Source organism: Styela clava, chromosome 14 (genome assembly GCF_964204865.1).
Source record: "Styela clava chromosome 14, kaStyClav1.hap1.2, whole genome shotgun sequence".
Lineage (NCBI taxonomy): Eukaryota > Metazoa > Chordata > Ascidiacea > Stolidobranchia > Styelidae > Styela > Styela clava.
This window is the reverse complement of record NC_135263.1, coordinates 10,343,352-10,365,896: the sequence shown is the minus strand read 5'-3', so window position 1 is coordinate 10,365,896 and position 22,545 is coordinate 10,343,352. Positions and strand designations below refer to the sequence as shown.

At 35.6% G+C, this 22,545-nt stretch overlaps 1 protein-coding gene across 1 annotated transcript; it reads right to left on the bottom strand.

Moving 5' to 3' along the window:
• Positions 1 to 128: 128 nt before the first annotated feature.
• LOC120340895 (uncharacterized) lies at positions 129 to 20,551 on the bottom strand. The gene is made up of 16 exons (XM_039409284.2): positions 20,267 to 20,551; positions 19,960 to 20,081; positions 19,346 to 19,629; positions 17,793 to 17,993; positions 17,392 to 17,576; positions 16,922 to 17,245; positions 15,516 to 15,712; positions 7,580 to 7,710; positions 6,535 to 6,721; positions 6,091 to 6,187; positions 4,852 to 5,083; positions 4,194 to 4,619; positions 3,530 to 3,811; positions 2,840 to 2,956; positions 2,266 to 2,539; positions 129 to 1,642 (listed from the first exon to the last, which is right to left on the bottom strand). The coding sequence occupies exons 1-16, from the start codon at positions 20,502 to 20,504 to the stop codon at positions 1,283 to 1,285; spliced, it is 3,657 nt and encodes a 1,218-aa protein (XP_039265218.2). The 5' UTR covers positions 20,505 to 20,551; the 3' UTR covers positions 129 to 1,282.
• Between the last annotated feature and the right edge of the window lie 1,994 nt (positions 20,552 to 22,545).

Here is a 22,545-nt window from a genome sequence, read left to right as displayed (position 1 = left end):
ATCGGTGGCTTCCACTGGCTCCATCCGACAGATGACAATGTATGAGTCAGTGGCTATCATTTGGTTAATTAAGTTTCATATTCTTTAACTACGTTTGCTGAGCTCATCAAGCAGGACTTTTCAAGTACTAATACTTCAAATTTAAACTATTTATTAAACACAATCCGATGATTATACATAACGTTGAAATCCGCATATTTAAAATTTAGAAACATTCGAAAAAAATAGCAAAAAATTTAAATTCTTGAATACGAAAAAAATGTTGCAATTCATCAAGAAAAATAGAAAAAATTCAACCATATAAAACATAACACAGACAAAATTAAACGTCTAGATTTACAATCCATGTGCCTTCGTACTAGCAACCTTGCATAACATCCTACACCGCATAACGAGAGTACTTCGATGAAAATGAATTAGATGGATACCCAACCGTAAACGTGCATCAAGAATGTCGTTTCATTAAATCTAGCTGAGGCAGCTTGAAGAAATAAACCAATTTTGATAGTGCGTTAAAATATAGATAAATATTTCCCCAAGGCCACATAGAATATGTTGAAATAATGCATAAAAGCAGGAACTGTGAAGGAACCGACATATCGATAAACATAATATAATTTAACGAACTGATATATTATATAATGTCATCCACACAGAAGTTTACTCATCCAAATAACACTTTATTCAGACATAAAAATAACTATGTGGTTAAAATGCTATTTTAGTACGCTCTCTCGACCCTTAAATAGCATACCTTTCGAATATTGCCAAAAATTAAAAAGATACCTGAAGATGGGTTAAAAAAGTTGTTCCAAACAATTCAAAACTAATAATATACATTAACATTGTAACTTATATCAAATTTTACAAATTAAAATTTGTCATATGTTGCTGTTGCAATTCAAAATCGAAATAGAAAGCAGAGACGAATTCTGAATCTTTCAGTTATACGGGTTCACGGGATACAGTCATATTACACCCCGGGAGCCATAACATATATAATCAAAAACAATCACAAAAATAAAATATTAACAAAAAAATCAAAAGAAAAAGTAAAGCGGAAAACGACATATAAATAAAGATAAATGCTAAAATTGTGCCGTCTAAAAATACTGTGAAAGAGTTTAAGTTTGATGTTGAAAATCAACAAAATATATACGTCATAGCTATGCCCAATTGCCAAGAAATTTTATATTGTAAACTGAAGAATACTCTGTCAGTCTCCGTGATTTAACTTGCAAAGGGGAATAAGATAAATTTCAAAAACTTGAAACATACATATTCATTGCTCGTCATGGTCTGTATTTTCGTCAATTTTAAGGTCCGTCGTGTCATCGTCGTTCATTGTCGAGTCATTTTCAGTCTTTGATGACGTATCGTGTCCATTTTCCACATGTGCTGAGTCCGCTTTATTTATATCTCCATTAGGCGATTTCGGGGTCGGTGTTTTCGTAGCAGGAGACAAAGTTGGACACAGTAACGTATGATGACAACATGTGTTCAATTGTGGAATCTTTAATTGCCTTCGTATTCTCGCTATTACTTTTAGTGCGTGCCCTAACTTGATGTCCATGATATTCATAAGGTGTTGTTCGTTAAGAAGTGGTAACCCTTCGCCATCGATGTCGTGCTTGCGAAATTCCTTAAAAATGGTTACGGAGTTTAAGTCACAAAAACAGTGCAATAAAGTTTGGCGCTTTAACCGCTAGGCCATAGCCCCCATTTATTATGTTGTTGTTCATTCCTAATAACGAAATTCAGACTTGATATTTGATAGCAATATTTCATTCCAGACAAAAAGTCGATGGCCTAGTGAGCGTCAGTAAAAAAAGCGACTTAGAACATTGAATAGACTCTTGGCTAACGACCCGGAGTCCATAGTCACCAGATACCCAGAGTATACACAATCTTGCTCATGCGAATGATCCAGCCAGACTATCGTAGCAACTCTACACGATGTAAAAATGGTACAGGGTTAACCCAAAAATAGAAATCCAGGTCATTTGGAACATACATTTTTAAAGACAACATAACTTTTGTGAAAAGCGTCTTTTGAGTGTAAGCAAGTATACACAAACGGAAGTTTAAGAGTAAAATTATATTTTCATCATTTTTGTGAAATATATGGGTTCCGTTATTGAGTCGCAACTGGATAAACCAAAAAAATCTGGTCTATTACAGAAATAAATATTTCCACACGATTGAGTCCAGTATTTCGTGGCCAAGAAGTAATGCATTAAATAAAACAACAATAGATATACACACCTCTACGTGTTCTGCTATATTTTCGTCAATTTCTCCTATAAATTGACACACGTCACTAGTTGACCATTGTCTCATTTCATCTACTGCCTTTTGTATTTCGTCATTTCGTTTTTTAAGATAATCTTCGTATTTGTTATTTACATCGATGACGCCATCGATAAAACTTGATGACGTGATGGCCCGTGACGTCATAGGCAGTGTGTTGTGCCTTATTGGTGGGAGAAGAAATTGTGAACTACAATTACCTTGTGCAGATGTGGGTCTCTTAGATTGGCTGAAAACGAGAAAATATTACTTATAGATACTATTTTTATAATTTGGATTACCTTGTTGTCATTGTAAGAACCTCGTTGCATCATAATTTTAGCTCTTCGAATAGTTTTTTTCGATATAGGAAGTCATAGAAATCAATATGGTATTGAATACGCAAATTAATGACACAATAATGGACTATTTCAACTCCGGAGCATTTTTCGAAGTTTAGCTTAAATATTTTTTGTAATTACATCTCGAGGTTTTAACAGTTTAATTTCAACTCTGATAGGCAGCGATTTAAACATATTTCAAGTCAAACCTTGTTATATCGTTTGATGATAAATGCGGGGGAGGTGCGCTTGAACTTTGTCTTGCTGATGGAGATTCATCGTTTATTTCTTTCATTTCTTGATCAGAATTATTCGAGAGACGTTTCCTAGGAAAACAAAAATTTGTTTAATAATAGATGCAGCATGACTCACCCGACTAGAGTAAAATTTTTTCGAAAACTCAACTTCACTCTAGTCTAGGTTATTTCAAAATTTTGAACTAGTTTCGATAGACACGCAATTGTCGCTGTTACATGACTTGTTTGGTTGTTTCAAAGTGCCTTGGTCGAACATCTTCTTAAATATGATGATTAATGGGTTTTAATATTTATCCCAGGGAAAAGGAAATTTATTTATATCTTATGAGATTTGAACCCACAGATCAGCGATTTCCAATGGCGTCGTTTGGACAGGGCGCTAAAAGTCTTAATCGCAAAATGTTTTAATAAAAAATTTTCATATTAGGAATAATTAAAACTCGTTTTTTTTTTAACTCAAATTTAAACGAACAAGTATCAGCCAACGGCCACGGGGCGCAGTTTTACGTAGATACGCCACTGAGTGATGTAATGGCACAACGAACACAAGTAACCTCTTTAATCATTGACCTGAAACTGATTTGGCATGAATACAACCTAAGTCCACAACCCAAAATTACTTAAAATGCTATCTATACATACCCTAAAGTTCTATCCGCATTTGATTTAAACAAATCATCCAACGTAGGCCGTTTTAGTGAAAGCATCGGTACCGCATGTTTCTGGAGATCTAACATAGGAGTTGTTTTGGAACCAGAATTTTCAGCTCCAGACGAACGACGCCGATAATCTTTGTGATTATTCGAATTATAGGACCTTTGTCTGTTACCGGTCGGTCTACGAGTGTCGTTTTCTTCTGAGTAGTTCGATGGAGGACGGTGATGTAATGTGGTAACCGGAGTCTTGCTGATTGGTATCCGATCTCTGTATAAGATTTGAAAAAAAATTAATGAAAAATACCAAAATGTGCATACGGTATATAATATACTATATGCAATGAATCAGAATTTTAAAAATTGAAGCAGATTATTACTCAGAACTGTGGTGAACAGCAAATTATTTGAACATTCAACTCCGGTTCCTATTTTCAACTCCAAATTAACAGAATGTTGACGCCAACTCCGGAATCACATTCCGGACTCCGGAATAACAAAATTTCAAGTTTAAATTAAAAGTCCCGGATTAGGAATCAAAATTTTCCATTATACCTCGTGAAAGTTTGAAAATCCGGCTCCGATTCAATTTCAAGCAAAAACGATACATCTTCGTAAATGTGAAAAACAACAAAAATAACCATAATACTCACAGTACAATATTGTCCGGAAAAAATCCATTGAAGGGTACGGTTTTATTTGGACTTGATTTAAAATCGAGTTTTCTTTCCGAATTATAGCTATTCCGATCAGATGATCTTGGAACCCAGTCCGGCATTCTAGCGGCAGATCCCCCAGAATTTAGTTCAATCATGGTAGAATGCTTATGAGCAGGCCAAGACGATCTTCCATCATCTCTATGCTTTGATGCACGCTGGCCTGATTCAAGCGCTATGAATTTTTGCTCTCCACTCCGATGTCCAGATGGTGTTGGTGTGCGTCTATCCGGTTTTCTATACTTATCCGGACTGTTTGCATATCGTTTGGAAGGTGTGTCAATGCCCTTCTTGCCATATTTCTGACTCGGATCGTAAGAGTGTATCCCTTCGTCTTTGCGATCACGGTCAGATTTGTATCGACTGTAAAATACAATGTACATTGTAAAATTGTCGTGAAACTTAAATGGATGGATGCATCTATATTAACATATTCCACGGACCAATCGAGAGGGAAGAGGACGTTGGGTCATTTTTCTAGATCTCTTATGACGTCACAATTTATTTCATCGCCGCGTTCGCAAGTTAACGAACGACTCCTCCATATGGGTATGCTATGAATATACCTATAATATACCGAATCCCAACTAAATACCTTTTTGATTTGTCCCCACGAAAGCCTTCCATTTTCAGAGAATTTGCCAAAGCCTGAAAACCCCCAAGAGCGTTAGACGACATCGATAAAGGGTCTGCCATACTTTGTGCCATGTTGAATATTTGCCTTTGCTGTTCCGATGGACTCATAGAGCGGTTCAAAAGCGCCAACATGCGGCGATATTGTTCTTCCGGTGACAGGAAAGGGTAGGACGCGGCAAACGATGACTGATCTGTTTTCAAAGAAAAATGGAATATTAAGAATTCGAGATAAATATATCAACAAACAATATTAAATGTATATATATAACCATATCAATCTCTCTACAAACTGTTTGTAAGTCATTGCATCTTTCGCGGCATCATTGTGGAATAATTCATGGTTTTCAAACTGGGCGCTCGAATCCTCTAGGGGTCCACGAATCGAGCCTCTAGCAAAAGACTTTATTCGGAACCATTGAAGATGACTACATTAATTTAAGTAATCCGACTTTAATTCTTTGACTGCTACACGTTTATTCTTTCAATTTCGTTAGTTGACTTTTTATTTTATATTTGAATAAAATAATTTATGGTAATGAGTTAACAGCACCAGTGTTGAGCCACTGGTCTAACTTTTTCGGATTAGATACAGAATTATAAATTTTTCATATCATATAAGTAACACCCAGTAGCAATTGCCTCTAACGTTACAAAAATGTTTCAAAGCATTAAATCTGGAAATGTACACGACGGATACCGATATCGCCTTATCCAGTCCATTCTGGGCAAAAACATGAATATATATTATTTCAATTTTGCTTCCATTTTACTGTGCCGGTTCACTCGAATGGCTAATAAAAAACAATTTGATTGATATCGGGTCGGTAGCTACTAACCTCTGCTTTATCGGTTATATAGGCACAATTACGCTGGATAATACAACAAGATGCGTATACATACTGTATACCCTCAAAACATTTTTTGTGACAAAAGGTCTCACAGTGGGTTCCATTACATTTAAACCCACGTACATTTGAACCCACGACAATTGCACCTGCATGCCATTGCACCTATGGAATTTTTTTTGGTTTTACGGATATTTGTACTCATACTAACCTAACCCATGATGAACCCATTGATTGAACCCGCGGATATACACATGGGTTCAAATGTACATGGGTTCAAATGTACGGACACCCTCACAGTGTTCCTAGTATTCTAGACTAGTACAAATGCTAGTCAATCAAGGACATCTTACCGTAACTTCTCTGATTGTATTCATCATGTCTTGCATATGGTCGCTTAGAAGAAGTGGGTGAAGTGGATCTACCGTTTTCAATGTCGTTGTTTTGTCTCTGTCAAATAGAAAACAATTGGCTAAAAAACACGAATCCAGATGAAATAAATGTGTTGGTCACATTACTACAGCATAAAATTTTTTGGTTCAAATCCTAGTCCGTACAATGGTTCTATAAGTAAACCAGGCCCGGGATGTGATAAATGGGGTTGGGGGTGTGCAGATTTTAACTCAGTAAACCTGTACCAGGTCCTGATATAAAGACTCATTCGGATCTAAAGTCCCATAAAAGCCCATTGTAGTATTCAGTACTATATGAAGACACTTACACAAAATTCGGAGGCCGTAAAATTTACGTTTTTTGAAACGCATTAATACATATATATACATCAAGTGTGGCATTACCCTTGATTCTGGTGACATATCATTCCTTGACCTTTTTCTTGAGTTATAATTTGGGGAAATATTTCCATTTTTGTTGTTATTATTGTGAGATTTTGTGGACAGATCGAGCGTATCTTGGGCTTCGGTAGAATCGAATCCATTCGCTTTTCTCAGTTGTGATATAATTGAGTTAAGTCCACCATCGAATCTGATATAAGAAAATGAATCATTACTTTCTGTATATAAAACGTACACAACACAAATATATGTAGAATTACATCGTTTTTTTATATATACGATGAAATAGACTTTTTCATTAGAATTTCACGTTTCACGTAAAAATTTTTTGTAAAAAATGTAAAAAATTTTGCGAAAGAATCCCATGCCCAAAGGGGGATTATCCATGTACCGTGGTGCAGCGTAACTATAACTTCAGCCAAGAAGCATCAGGTTGAATTGAGACATTTTAAATGACTTAATTGTCCTAGTTTTTTGTGTATCGTCCGATAATATAACAAATTGAATCTGATATATATTATATAACTTAACACATGAAAACTTAATTCCTAATGTTCTTTCGCGACCATATAATCACAACTAGAATGACGTAATATTATGGAATTTCTCATATTAACGCCAGGAGATGGGAAAGAGGGAAAAGCGGCTAGTTAATTTGGAAAGCTGTTGCCTTTCGTTATATATTATACACTTTTGAGCCTTTACATAGCTTCGTAGATTAATTAATCGAGTTTAAAAAATTTGGATTTGCACATAGCTTATGTTTTTCGATACTCCTATGCCACATATATTGTGCAATTTGCTATTTATAAAATAAAAACTTCTTTGCCTCTTATTATTGCTTATATTGCTTATATAATGCCCGAGAAACAAGCTCACAAACGTACGTAGGGAAATTATTACAAATCTTTCTGGGACGTCGAGATCACCTCTTTCTAGAATACAATAACAATTCCAGGCGCCATAACTAATTCTCTAGTCGATAGGATAATCCCACTGGATATCAATAAACATAACATATCAAAAGTCATACCTAAGTACCACTTACCCGTGACGCGTCATGGCGTCTGGAGGTGACAGGTCGCTGTCTGCTGTGGCGTCAAAAGGAGAGGAATTTCTGATCGTTGCGTTATTGTTGATGTCCTTTTGTGGCGGCTTTTTACCAGGTAATAATTTTGACTACGAAATAAATAAAAAAGAGTGAATTGATTAATTTTAACCCAAAATTCAACGGTAACAAATAAAATATAGAATTAAAAAAAAAGATTGGAAGATTCGCAGTCATGTTGGTGAATCTTGAAAACACCATAAAAACGTATATTCAAGTGATTACTATCACTAAGAAAACATATTTGATTATGCTTTGATTATTTTAAACTCGCTGTCGAGTGAAGGAAAATGGTCGAGACATTATGTCTTAATGTATTTTCCATTGGATAATGCTTGTGATTGTAAGTTAATCCAATTTAGTCTAGGTAAATTTAAACAAATGATGAACAGATCCAAGTATGAGGCGTGAGAAACATACTAACAGAAAGTTATTATAAAGTGGCCTTTTCAAAATTTTCACCGAAATTGAAAAATCAAAAAGTCCAAAAACAACAAAATATGTTGTAAATGTCTAAAAGTACTGTTGATTACAAGGTACAACCCCATATTGTGTATTTATAAAACCCAATTTCTGGGGCAACTGCTCACTTTACATAGTAATTAAATGCGGTTCGGCACTGGGATTGAGGTTTTAATTAAAAAACTAATATTTGTTAAGCGAAATTTTAAGTTGCTAACTGCTGGAGGATAAAAACTCAGCCTAATATTCATTTTTTTGCATTTAATTTTATCGATTGGGTTTTCCAGCTTTGCTATCTACTTCAGACATAATTCACTGAGACTCATTTCTGAGAAACAGGCGAGCAATAAAATGTTGAGAGCTGCTGAAGCAACATATGTAGGCTATAGTTTTTCCATAACAGCTGCAAATATGAAAAATTATATCTTCTAATCTGTCTCGCTCTTAACCGCAAACTGCTTTGATAATGTTTTTAAGACAGTACAATACAAGAATACGAAGGCAAGCCTACGCCTAACAAGCTAGACCTCAAACACGGAAGCAGTACCGGAAACGCGCAAGCACATATTTGAAGCCTAGAAGAAACCGAACAACGCGAATATCAAGCAAATTAGCCGTTTTTTAATCTCACACCACGCGTGTTTCGTCGATAAACCACTCATGAATGAGATATCCCGATGCATTAAAGGAAGATTTCTATAATATAGATCTTTGGTGGTCAATGGATGCGTCATGTATTTTGACAAGGAAGAAAGGGGTTCGACTATCTGAGCAAGAGGAAGTAACCGGAATGGACACTGCTGAAAATTTTGCAAAGTGGATTTGACCGTAACAGTGATAACGGCTTTCTGTATAAATTCCAGCTTTTGTTAATTGGCGTCCTATACCTAATATTGTTCGATGGCTTCATTTTTTTCATTAAAAAATGGTTGGTTTATTCAATTTGATTGATTGAGTTTATTCCAAAAATGGAAAAAGATTTTTTTCTTTTTGGGGCTCACAGCACTGAGTCCAGTAGTTTTACATCCAATTCTGCGCCGGTGAATCTGCTCTGCAGTCCATTTTGATAAACGGTCTGATTGTTTCAATGAACCGAATGCATATGAAAATTCTGTACATTGTCGAACATTTCAAAAAACATTTCGTGCCCATATATTCATTAATGTATAACTCAAGACAGAGAAAAGGATTTGATGTATTCAGAAAATTGTATGACTAGAAATAAGATTTCATAGTGTGTAGCGTTATTACATCTTTTCTATTTCTCTATTTAGAGCTTCCTTCCGTATCGGAAGATCATGTAAGCGTCATGTATATGAAAAATAACGCTGCTTGAAGACGCCTGTCTGTTGTCGTATAATGTATTTCGTCTTTTCAACTAAGATTGTGAAGCGTTTAACTTTGCTATTTATATGAATCTTGAATTTAAATACTGGTAAGTATTAGGATTGAATATGAGTACAAATTGGCCACACAACGAAAGAATTTTAAAAACTATTACCGTAACGTAACAAAAATTATTTAAACATAATTACACTTTGTAAAAAAATTGTAAAAGAAATTGTCTAATAAAACAAACCTCATACCTTACATGTAGCAATTTTGAATACTAAACCAAAATGGTAATGGAAGCAGATACCACAATACGGCGCACAAATGCACAAGAGTTATATTAAAACCTGAATACGATCAAGAATAATTGGAACCGAACCTGCAGAAGCCACGTTTGTGACACAACATTTTGATAAAAGCATTTTACTGCGACAAAGTTTCCCAAACTGAGACCTAGACCCCTCTAAAATGCTACAGAACGGCTATCTTGGGCCACGAACAAATACTTTAACTAGATAACCATCCCTACTCCTACTTTCTAGTACATAATCTTCCGATTCGTGATTGTGTTTTCGTTTTAGACTCTGATCGGTCTCCCCCAAGTATGTGCGCTTAGATCTTTGCTATTACTGCTCATTACAAAATAAATTCTAATCAGTTTACATGTGATTTTTTTTTATTAATTTTCTTTAATCAACTGCCTGCCTATCAAGTAAAAATCAGATTGTTGATTCTAGACTTTTATTGCGTCTCGACGCATTCACGCAAAATTTTCAAGAAAACGTCACTTACGTTGACTCATTTGCTGGAAAGTGGAAAGATAATTGTAATAACGTCTAACATGGTTGTCTCGAATTAATCTCGATTTAAGACCAGATTAATTTTTAGACAGATGCCGGAAAAAACTAAAAGGCTGGATAATCTTACAATTCTGGGATAGCACAATACGCACACACATATATATATATATAAAAACAAATAATTGATTTGGCACATATTTTGGTCGCGATTTACAAATGACAAAACTTTGTGATTGCCACATGCCATAGTTTTTCAGAGACGCCACTGACAAAAGCCTCTAATAGTAAAAAATTCTAAGGTCAGCAAATGACCAATTATAATTCAATATGGTCTACTACAAAAGTCAAATCACGCAGTTTCGTCCTTATATAATATACATATAAACTACTTAGCACCTTAACGCAGCCATACGCGTGAATATTCTATACCGTACCATACATTCTGTATTAAAATGCGCGGTTCCTTCCTTCCCTACACGAGGTTGACATCCTCTTCCCACTTATGTATATTCACGTGAAATTGCAACTATTTGTTTCGTTATTCTTGTGGCCACAAGCATGGAAGAAAGATGAGTCATACATATAAGTGTGATTTTTCTGTCGCCCATGTATTTTGACTTTGTTTCTTGCGAAAAGAATTACAAAATGGTATAGGTAAACTACTCTACACGTCTTTTTTTATTTTAATAATTAAAAACAATAATAAACAAAAATGTAAGCATTAAATGTCATATATTACAGAATCAACATGCTTCGATCTCTCTGAACAAGTGATATAATGACATACATACCTAATAAGATTTAGAATGACCGCTGTATTACAGTTTCGACAAAACCTATTATCTTCTAATTTTTAATCCACGAAAATAAAAGCTGTAGTAAACCTTGATTGAATTAACTTGAATTCTACGTTACCGGTAATTCAATTTGAAGCCAATACAAATTCGCATCAAATATCGATAACTGAGAATAGCCCAATATAAAGGATAAACAAGGCGATACCGCGTTCGGGAAGCATTACAAATATTACAGTATTGCTACAAGTCCTGGAGTTAAAGTCTAAAATAAGAAATAACGGCAGTAACCTAATTAAACACGAGCGCGCCCGATCCGTAACTCCAGCACAATAAATAGAATTGCATACTTGCCACAAATATTTCCAAATTTAAGTTCTGATTCTACACGGTATAATATTGGGTGTCTCAAAATAAATGAACCCACAGAATTGGTAATCGAATTAATGCGTTTCATTCATTTTGGAATTCCCTGTATGTCACTCTTAACTGAAAACCTTAACGAGTCTAACTATGCAGTACAAGGATTTAGAGCGAGCCTATCTACTCTTTGGCAATTCTAGCAGCACTAAATGCATTCACTACTGTAATACAAAAACAATGCAATTGTGAAGATACTCATTGGCTCTTCAACATCAAAAAGTGGGTGTCGATTTCCTGATCAAAATATTCCTTACCATGCATCGGCCGAACATAAAAAATATCTTTATTGTACTATTCACCTACGATCCATGTTTAAAACTAAAATAGTACTAAACAGCAACAAAACCTGCCGGCTTATGCTAAAAGTAGGAAGCATTACTCGATATTAAAATCGAACGCGCTCGAGTTAAATCCGGAAGTTCCGTGATGCGGCATTATTGTCAGAATGTCATTTCCGGTGGCTGTGGTTCGACGTGCAATAGTGTTTTAGTTATAACATAAATTAGATGAATTAATATTTTCACAATCTCGGCCTGATCCCTGTATCCTATTTACTAATGACTTTTTTCATCAGATAGGTCTGGTGGAAATTTTAGCTAACAATAATTCCTCTTTATCTATGGCCGGTTATGAACTAATCATTGTCTATTTTTGTTTCATGCTCGAAAATGTCTATCTGAAATCCATCTCAGTTTTCTCCAATTCAAAAATTCTCACTTTGATTCTAGTAATATAGACGGTTACCACCCGTAATTAAATTCACACTAATTTTTTAAAATGTGCCAATGAACGCTCTTACCGTTTTAACACACTTATGTAACATCAAATTCCCAGTAATTTGACAGCTTTTACCATTTTAATCCAAAGGTTGAAAATTCAAATTTCGCCTCATACGCTATATATTTATATACACATGTATTACTATCGTAAATTTATGCTCACTATTCATTTGCTTGTGAACTTTAGTCGAAGTCACCGAATATTTCTAACAGTGTATTACATTGTAAGCATGGCTTCAAATGACTGAATCGACTCATACGTTTTCATCTCTATTGCGTGAATAAGGAATTATAAACCTATCCAGGTATCCTATGCCTCGTACCTTAGACTGATGTTTGCTCAACGAAGTTTCACGGTTAAACTATCAAGTATCCGTTATTACTGACTATTTATTCAATACTGCAATAGAATACATTCTATGGAGGCAATTTTGACCTCATAAAATAGAAAGCCACCAGTTATCATATTTAGCCTACACCGCATAAGCTATCGAATCGACGATGAGAGCATTACCGTCCTTTTAAACGGCGTCTGCTTCCGAATTGGCGCCGTCGTGGCTTGTTTTAAGGGGGCCTGACAAAACAGCGGTCTCGTCTGGGCTTCATAACCGGCGCCGAGACCTAAAATTGTGGCCAGAACGTCGCCAGTGTGATAGCGACTTGCCGCAGAAATGAATTTTGTTTTTCATTTGATTTGGAATTCTGACAAATACTTACTATTAGAAAAAACGTGAAGTTAACTATGATTTTCTGCAAATTCGAAACTGAATATGGTTGCTTTTATTTCAGAATTTTAGAATATTATTTATTTATAAGAATGCGTAATCAGATACAAACCGCTGATTATGAGTTAATTTTTTTTTTGCCGGTGATAGAGTACAGTAGTTTGTCATGGCCATAGATGACATGCGTATAAATTGCCGTGCATCTTGAATTAATAACTTCTTGGTGGTGTAAAAATTGTCTGATTTTATGGATGTAAACAACATCAGAGTTGAAGTATACACGATTGTAATTATCTAATTTCATGGCGATCAAGCCTATGCCACTGATATAGCATTCGTTGCCGGACAAACTTGTTATATATATATATATTTTTATTAAAACAAGTTAATTTTATCAAAATTTTAACAGCTCGAGCGTATATTCCAATTAACCAATGATTAAATTATATTTGGTTTCCCCAAGGAATGCGCAGACTCGTTGGTGTCGATTCTATCAACTCCTACTCAAACGAAGCGTGACGGCGATTTGATGACATCATAAAGACATAGCGAGATTTGAATTATTAAAGTCATTGTTTCGGTTGAGCGAGTAGCACATTCGTCCGTCTGAGTCAGTCAGTGTTCTGTTCTCGGTTTTCAGATCGTGACCGATATATGTCGTATGGGTGCTTTCCAAGAGAAGATTGAATATTATTGGAACTTAGCTAAAATTGTGCCAATTTCACCCCGAACACATCTCTAAACAAACATACAGGCTTGAGTGAACTGTAACATTCTCGGTTCGAAGGCAAGTAATTAATGACACCCAAAATAATTATATTGAGAGAGATATAGATTGCCCCCACTCCCCCCTGAGTCCGTTGAAAGATATGTACAGAATATCATATGGAGGTGTGCCCGTTATAAAAAAAAAAATATGAAGTGAAATATCGGGCATTGAAAAATTGAAATCGATTTGCCCTGTGAAGCGATTTTTCCACGGCAACAGTTTAGTAACACGATATTTGTTCACATATTGCCAATAAGGCAAGAGAAACTGCGACATGCACAAGGTAATGAATGAGTCATCAACTTACAGTAATAGGTACACACACTTATAGAAAAGACAATAGTCGATAGTCAACACCATTACGGAAACAGCTAAGCTGAAAGGGAATTTGACAAAGCGGAAGCTGTCGGAATTTCATTGAAAAGCGATAGGCTTCACAGTGTACGGACCGCGAGGCAAGAATCGCTTGCACGGAAACAGATTGAACGCCGCCAGGATCCAGTTGAAACAAACCAGTATCGTTTTATCCAGATTTATCTGTAAACTAAACATTTACTTGTGTTCGTTTTTTCAGTTATTTTAAAACGGCACGGCACCGTCGTCTGATGCGTTGCAAAGTAACTTAGACTGAAACTTTATAATAAAAAGTTTATATCATTAAAGAAAAGAAATCCTACAAGATCTGCTAAAAACAACTTCCTTCTAACTAAGTGAAAATCAATTCTAAATTTTAACACCTATTTCATAAATAAATAAACATAAGGTATCCTACAGTCGAATCTAAGCATACTTCCCATAGGCAATAAAGAAAATAATAAAACTCATATCGTTCATCTCAAGACGCATTTGCGAATGATAATTCATTTTCGTGTTGTAAGATAAATGCAACCGTGTGTTATATTTCCGCCTGAAGCATTTTGTACCCTTCATAATCCGCCTACCGGAAACTTTAGAAAAACAAAACCTGGAATCAATATTTTCACAAGCCATCTGTGTAACAACATACTCATAAAAAATTGTATTACATGCCTTTTAAAATGAAGTGATACCTCTTGCCCCTTAGGTTCGTTGGAGAACGATTCAAAGCTATAGAATTAAACAAGGGATTCTCAACCTTTATTCTCTCATTTACCCCCTTGCCATTTGTAAAAGCAAAATTTGTATCCTATGTTTATATTTTAACTTTTACAAATACCTATAATGACTCAAGAAACAAAAAAAACTTTGAAAAAAAAAATTGTGGATGCAGATGTCTAAAGTTGATTGCATTGAGTTTACATAAACAGTTGAATCTTGTATCAATGCTAATTTTTACCTCAAAGTGGAATACCCCAAGACTTACCATTAAGGAGCAAATTTGTCCAGTTGGTAAACCTTGAACTAAAACATTTTATTTTCTTTATATTTTGACTATATTTAAAAATTTCCAATCTTGCGATTTATTAGTAACATGATTTTACCCTGTTTGGAAATGCGTGATATTATCAGTAGTCTAACGGCTAAGGGGTAAAATTCTTATCAAAATAAAACAACTAACTGAAATCGAAATCTTTAGATCCTAACATCGGATGGAATTTTTGCTGATTTGAATCATTAAGCCTGTTATGCGTTTATAGTACAAGGTGTTACTTCTATAAAAAACTTAAAATTTATCCAGAATACGGTAATATACGTGATCACGGTCAATTTATGCTCGATTCAATTTTATTCTATTAATTCGACCAACCCCAAGACCATAACAATTAAAAAGTTCAGTTCTGCTGCTTATAATTAAAAATGTAAGCAAACTTACCGCTGCATGTAATCCTCTACATTGATTGCAATCACACACTGGTGGATGGACTTGAAGAATTCCTTTCGTCATTAAAGTTTTTAAACTTTTTCCACAATGTCTAATACTTCTTTTCCAATCTTTTGCTGTCTCACGTCCACTGATAAATTGGAATTCGTTAGGTGTCAGCCACTCGTCACCAAAATGAATAGATTGGCCTGCAGAATAGTGAAAAATAGTTATAACAGCGAGTTTAGGCGTGAGATTTTATTAAGGGTGACATAAAAGAAAGAAAAATAAAACCGGCATTGTAATTTAATGTGGGTTATTACTTGTTCAACGCCCAAGGCCTTATCGTAGTAGTTTTCATCCGAGGTTCTGCGAAACTCCACGGTTCCGAGTTCCGAAAGCGCAGGGGTTACTGGTCCAGGGGTTCAGCAAGTGTATATTCAAATCCGACAGTCCATATTACTATATGTATATTGAATAAATATACTCCAATACACGGGCCTAATATAATCTCATAATATAAGTCTGTTTTACAAGAGTTCTGTGACATATTTTATGATCAAAAATATACATATAATAAGGATTCCTCGAGCCTTTAGAATGTTTCATTGGGTTGAAAACCATTCCCTATAAAAACGTTTCACTTAGGGAGGAATTTTACTGTTTTTAGAGAGGGATTTTGTTTTGCATTTGTGTGTAATATTACTAATACTGACGCATAAATAAATCCAGGATATGCAAAGGAAAAAGTGTATGAAAAAGGTAGGGATTCACTGCCATACGGTCCCATATTATAAAACAATTCAACTCAAATAGAGGAACAGTGCTAAATAACCCTCCGGTTCCTTAACACTAGACAACTTGTGATATGAGAATGTACTGCTTGATAGTAAAATATAGTTCAATACATATAATAGGCCAAAATAAAAACAATTTAAGATGCAACCATAAGTCAGGAGATACAAAACTTTAGATTATCGGTCACAGAAACTATCTGAAGATCGAATAATGATTACAAAAGGATGTTTTTGGTACTTTTGAGAATATCGAAACATCAGTAATTGTAAATAATTCAAAAAGAGGATCGGAATTACTCTCTGATATATATAGAAAAAATACCGACAAAAATGCATCTATTTTACCATTGATTCTGGTATTATTGTATAGTCTTACAAGTCTACAATTGTTAATGTCCGGTAACAAAAACTATACAGGGTGAATCAAAACATAGAACCCAGGTCATTTGGAACAAATTCTAGCTAGGAGAGAACATAACTTTTGTGCATTTTCTCGTAGATTACTGAAACTTTTGGGTACAATCAAGTGTTACTCGATTTTCGCAGAAGTGATTAATAAATTCATGTGTTGCGTTTTTATCGGGGATTATCTCTATATGTCCCTAGAGGCCTAGATCTTACCTTTGCTACCCTGGCACAATTTATTGACGTACAAGAGTCCTCGGTTGCCTCCACATTCAACTTCAATTACCGGTTCTTCGTTATCATGATCCAATACCAGTTCCACTCCAAGTCGTGAAGGATCTGCTGGTGTTTCTATAGTGTATCTTGTGGTGAAATGATGCAAACTTGGCGATGAAGACAGGTTACTGCCTGAAGCAACTGGGATTCCACCGCTAAGGGAAGTGTATGGTTCAGACGCGCCTAGGTTTGGACTAGGAAACATACCAGCAGAAGGTGGGCTTCCTTCACTAGCAGGTGGGAAGTGAGGCTGTCGTGTGTAACCTATAGAAAAATATAACTAGATATAAGAGGTATCCCCGGAATGTATAGGTAAGACAACCCGTATCGTAAGTAATATTCTTGTGTCATTTGTTTTCCATTCTAACTTTAAATATTGGTAAATATACGATTACAGTATTGTGATTCACCTGGGTTACGGCTGTTATATTTTTGTTGCCTTGACACAACCATACTAGCAGAATCATTGTTGCGAAGTTGTTCAGCGAGAGATTTCGGTGACAGACCCGATGGAGGTCTTTGAAGAATAATATCCGACGCGCCGCCAGATAGCGCTGGGGAGTAGGATCGATGAATTGGGTCTTGATGACGCGACCTGTGCGTTAGAAACATGAGATTTTAGCGTGGCTCATCCATGAGAAATGATAAATATTAATTGTTCAGGTATTTGATATTTATATTTACAACTACTTAAACAGTACTAATATTGGAATAGATTTCAAAAACATTATTTATGATAAAAAAAAAACTATCAAAAACAAACAAACTCAACAATATGGCGAATATAACATATATATATATGAATACTAACCCAAGACGCTCATCAAATGACTGTGTGCTGCCGTCACTACTGCGTGAATCTGTCCTAGGTGGGACTTGTAATGTAGTAACTTTAGTTGACGATTTGTGACTGGTGTTAGGTGGCACAAAGCTTGTATGAGATGTCGATGTATTCACGTCTTTCGGTTCCTCTTTCACATTCATCATAGCTTGAGAAGCGAGTAGGCTAAGGCTAAATTACATAATTTTCCCTTGTTAAAATTATAGAATATTGCCAAATCTAGGTGACTAACATCTATGCATGGGTGTAATAAATATATCGACCCCAGCATCCCGTCTAGCATGGTTGGCGTTAAAGGTTAGACATTTCTAGAACAGTCGTAACTCGTAACACCCAACTTCACCCAGGATGTAATTGTAATATATAGACCAGTGTTTTTCAACCGGGGTGCCGCGGCACACCGGTGTGCCGTTAAATATTGTCAGGGGTGCCGTGGGAAATTCTCCAAGTTGTATGTCTATGCGGTGTAGCGTCCGGCAGAGTAATCGTGTGGTACTGTTCTATATCAGACCGTGGCAGCATCTGGTGGCGATTTTTTTTGTCTTTGTTTTTATTTGATTACTATTCGAGATGTACAATTCAACATCTTTCTTCAATGTTAAAAATCTTATATTTACAATATAACACTTATATTGTGAATATTAGGTATTTCCGCCATATTTTCAGCTGGTAGTGTGCCGCGGGATTTTCTCACTGAAAAAAGTGTGCCTTGGCTCGAAAAAGGTTGAAAAACACTGATATAGACAACGCAAAAGGAAAGATTCACAATGCATTGTATAAGTGTCTAGAGAAATGATTCCCAAATATTTTCAAACTCGCGAATAATATACAGAGACAGAGTGCCATGCCAACTCTATTCTCTTCTACATAAATGAAGACAATATATATAACTCTTGAATTTTATTTGTGTTACCCAAAAATTTCAGTAATCTATAACGCTTTGCACAAACAGTTGTTCTCAAACGATGGGCCGCGCTCCACAAAGAGGGTGTGGACAATTTTTTAGGGGCGTGAAGCTAATTCGAAATATATATATTTGTTAGAGTTGATCTGGCTGGCCTTATTCTCGATATTTTCATTTCTTTATTTAGATATTTACGTTCCGTCCACCTATTCCAACGTGTTTTTAGAATACTTTCGCTTTAATATCTTGTATTAACTAATTATTTTTTGGGGGGGAGGGGGGGGGGGAGACTTGATTAATGACGTGGGTTCTTTTTTTTTGGTGATGAGTTACTTTGTCTAGTATAAATCGCGACGTTGATAATTTTGTAACAAGTTTTAAACGAGGGCAGATGAGAAGTGATTTTTAGAAAATAGTTTCATATTTCGCGAAGTATTTTAAATATTCTTCTGGCGCGCAACCGGGGAACCACTCGATTGGGATCTTTGTTGGTGCCGGAGATGTAAATAATAAAGATAGGCATATTTTAATTGATAAAAGCTCGGGTTTATTCACAATAAAATTATAGTAACTTTTATGGTTGATACTCGTGCAACACCAAAACATATAGAGGTCAAACCTGTTATAAAACTGTGCCGATAGGGATTTCGCAAATTCAGATTGTAGATGTCCAGGAAATAAAGAAGCTGAAGTCGGAGGAAAAGGTGATATTGCTCCAGTAAACCCAAATTCGGATAACAATTTGTTGTCGGGAGCATTCGTCTTATTGGTAGAATCATCCAGGTTTGTCGATTTCGTCGCTCCAGGTGACAAATCCATAAGATTGTTCGATTTACCAGTCGATTTTGACTCTTCTGTTTCGTGTAAATCAGTGCTTTTTTTCTCTCTTGTTTCTGAAGTTTCCTGACATTGGGCACAAAAGCTATAAGTCTTGAATTATTATCCAGTATTTTATGCTACGCCACTCGCTTAATGTTAATAAACAGATAATAAAGATATAATTATACTATCGGGCATCGGCAACCTATATAGAGGATTAAATTGCATTTTGTTAGGGTATATAGATACTAACAACCTCATCAGTAGGGATGTCATGGATAAATCAGGTGAATATGACAGATTTTTAACCTTCGATGATTGTAAGAAATTATGAAATTGTTCGATTAAAAAGTCTTCTCTATGAAAACTTCCCAAATGCAAATAAAAATGAGCATTCCAATCTGAATCACGAACCGTTTGTATTGTTCTTTCGTTATTCAAATTCTTCAATTTTTCTTTGTCGCTCTCATTGTTTTCATCAACAATTTTGAGCTCATCGACTGGTTTTGAATATTTTTCAGTTTTCTTAATGTCATCTGTGTATTTGAAAAAAGGTATGTAGATGAACCGTACGCAACGTATACCGGTAGAAGATTATTGTATATATATTTTTTTATGTAGATGTATACATTGACTGGTATAAAAACTTTACACATAAATGACATAATATGAAAGTTCACTTATAGACTTATTACACGTCTACTTATATATCGTATTATACCTTTTTCCGTTTCCATTTTGGTATTGTTCGATTTATCCTTGACTATACCGTTATCAACATCATTTCCGTGTATCGTATTAGAGTCCGATTCATGTTCAGGCGACATAGTTTCGATACTTTGTTTTTCGTTTTGAGTTTCGGTATGTTTTGTTTCTTTTTTTAAAGATTTACCGCTCTTCTCCTTCTTAATATCTTCTAGTTTGAATTCTGACGATGATAAGTTCGATCTTGTTCTCATGTTTTCATAATATGTACTAATTTAAAGTAACTTTATATGAAAATTAACTGAGATTGAAAAAAAAATGAAATATTTTAGTATTATGACCAAAACCAATGCACGGTATTCACTAACTAATTTACAGATGTAATTTTTTTATAATCGCAGTTGCCATGTCAGTGATTGGACCTCATAACTTCACTTAAAGATCAGTCTCCCGCTCTGAGTGAGTGAGCGCGTGACCTTGCTTTGAGGAAATTTTGTCTTAAAAAAATTAAAAGCAAGTCAGATTTCCGGGTATAAATGAGAGTTTTTTGCCAAGTGATTGGTTGAGTCTTATCACATTTTAGAAAGTGTTTCCCAAATTTGCTTTTAACAATGTTTCATAAAAATATGTAGACAATGTTTCATTTGGCGACAGAAATATTTTCGTTTTTGAATGGTCCGTAAAATTCAATACAACCGGGATTACGTAGGTAGTGGACACAGGAATTGAAAATGAGATTTAACGCCGGCATAGTCAGTACCAACGTGATTTCATACTAATTAATATTAAAGAGTTAACGGAGGTACAGTGAAAATATTACAACCATAAACAATTAATCAAATACGTCCGATGGAAATAGCAAGTTACAAGAGATTTCCTCTGGGTTCAACATGAAATAATTGATACAGGGTGCTTATTATACAATTAAAGAAATTTACCTCGAAGTGGTTAATTAGTATGTATAGTGGCTTTTAGGTTCGTATGACAACCCATTTTCATCCGAAATGTGTATCGAATTGCAGGCGTATGGAATAAACCTCAATCGAAAGCATGCGTATGTATGCTATATTTAAAATATACATTCGTAGCACGATCGCAGTATACTCAGTATCGGTCTTATGAGTAACCGTGTGTCAAGAACATCGATAATGAAAGAGTGAAATGGTCTTCTTCGATTAATACCATTTGGCGGGAATCACATTTTCAGCATATAAACTGTTTTGAAGCAAAAAACAATTTCGCCATTCAGTAAAAATGGCGGTCGAACTCTCAACTGAAGGTATCATCTGTTGTGTGTAATTAATATTAACCAAAAAGGATGGCAACGGGAGATAGGGCGGGTACTTTTTGTTAACTTTATGCATGGGAAATTAATGAAGATAAAAACTTCATGCATTTTCATCAACAAAATCCCCAAATTAAAGAATATTTTCTCGCTGAAAAAAACGTGCAAGGCGCGGCCGTTTATCGTGTATGTGTGCAACACTCTGCGCGACTTGTGTTGTAGTTTAATTCGGCCGCCAGCCTCGCTGCTGTTCGTCACTACCATAAGCTACATCATTTCCGGAACGGTTTTTCCTGGTCGCAACGCGCCGAATATATCTCCGTTTCGCGCGTTCATCACACGTCTCGCCTTTCTGTTAAGTATACACGTCAATATACATCACGAAGCAAAAGTTGAACGGTCGGATTGTCTTGCATACCGCCGTGAGCATGATCTGTGGCGCGTATTTGATACTCGTTAACGACAAGCTGCCAAATTTTCACGGTTTTCTTCTGATCAATAGGGATCTATCTGTCCAAGTCGTTTCACAATACCACGAAAGCAGGTCCGAATTTAGAATTGCGGCGGTGTAAATCACGATGTCACGAAAAGGCAGACCGAGTGCGCTCTCGGTAGGTGGCATCGCTTCTTCGAAAAGCGCGTCCGTTGTCACGTAAAAGCATTTGCAACAGACCGCCAGCGAAAAGGTACATAATCGATCACTCAATGCATCACGAGTTCCGCCATTTTTCTCGGCAGCATCGCCAGAGAGGTAAAGGGCAAAACATGCCGATTGCATGTCTGTAGTAGAACAAGGATGCCAACATTGTGTTTTTTTTACTATACGATATAACAATCTCATCGTTTATCATTCTTGTAAATACTCTCTACTAATATATAGAATACTTTAAATAGAATACTTCACTAAAACAGCGACCGAACTATACGGCACTTGGGTAATTCCGCTAATCATCTATAGATAGATTCTATCTCACAACTGCACCGAGCTGAGTCAATCTAATGCATCACTA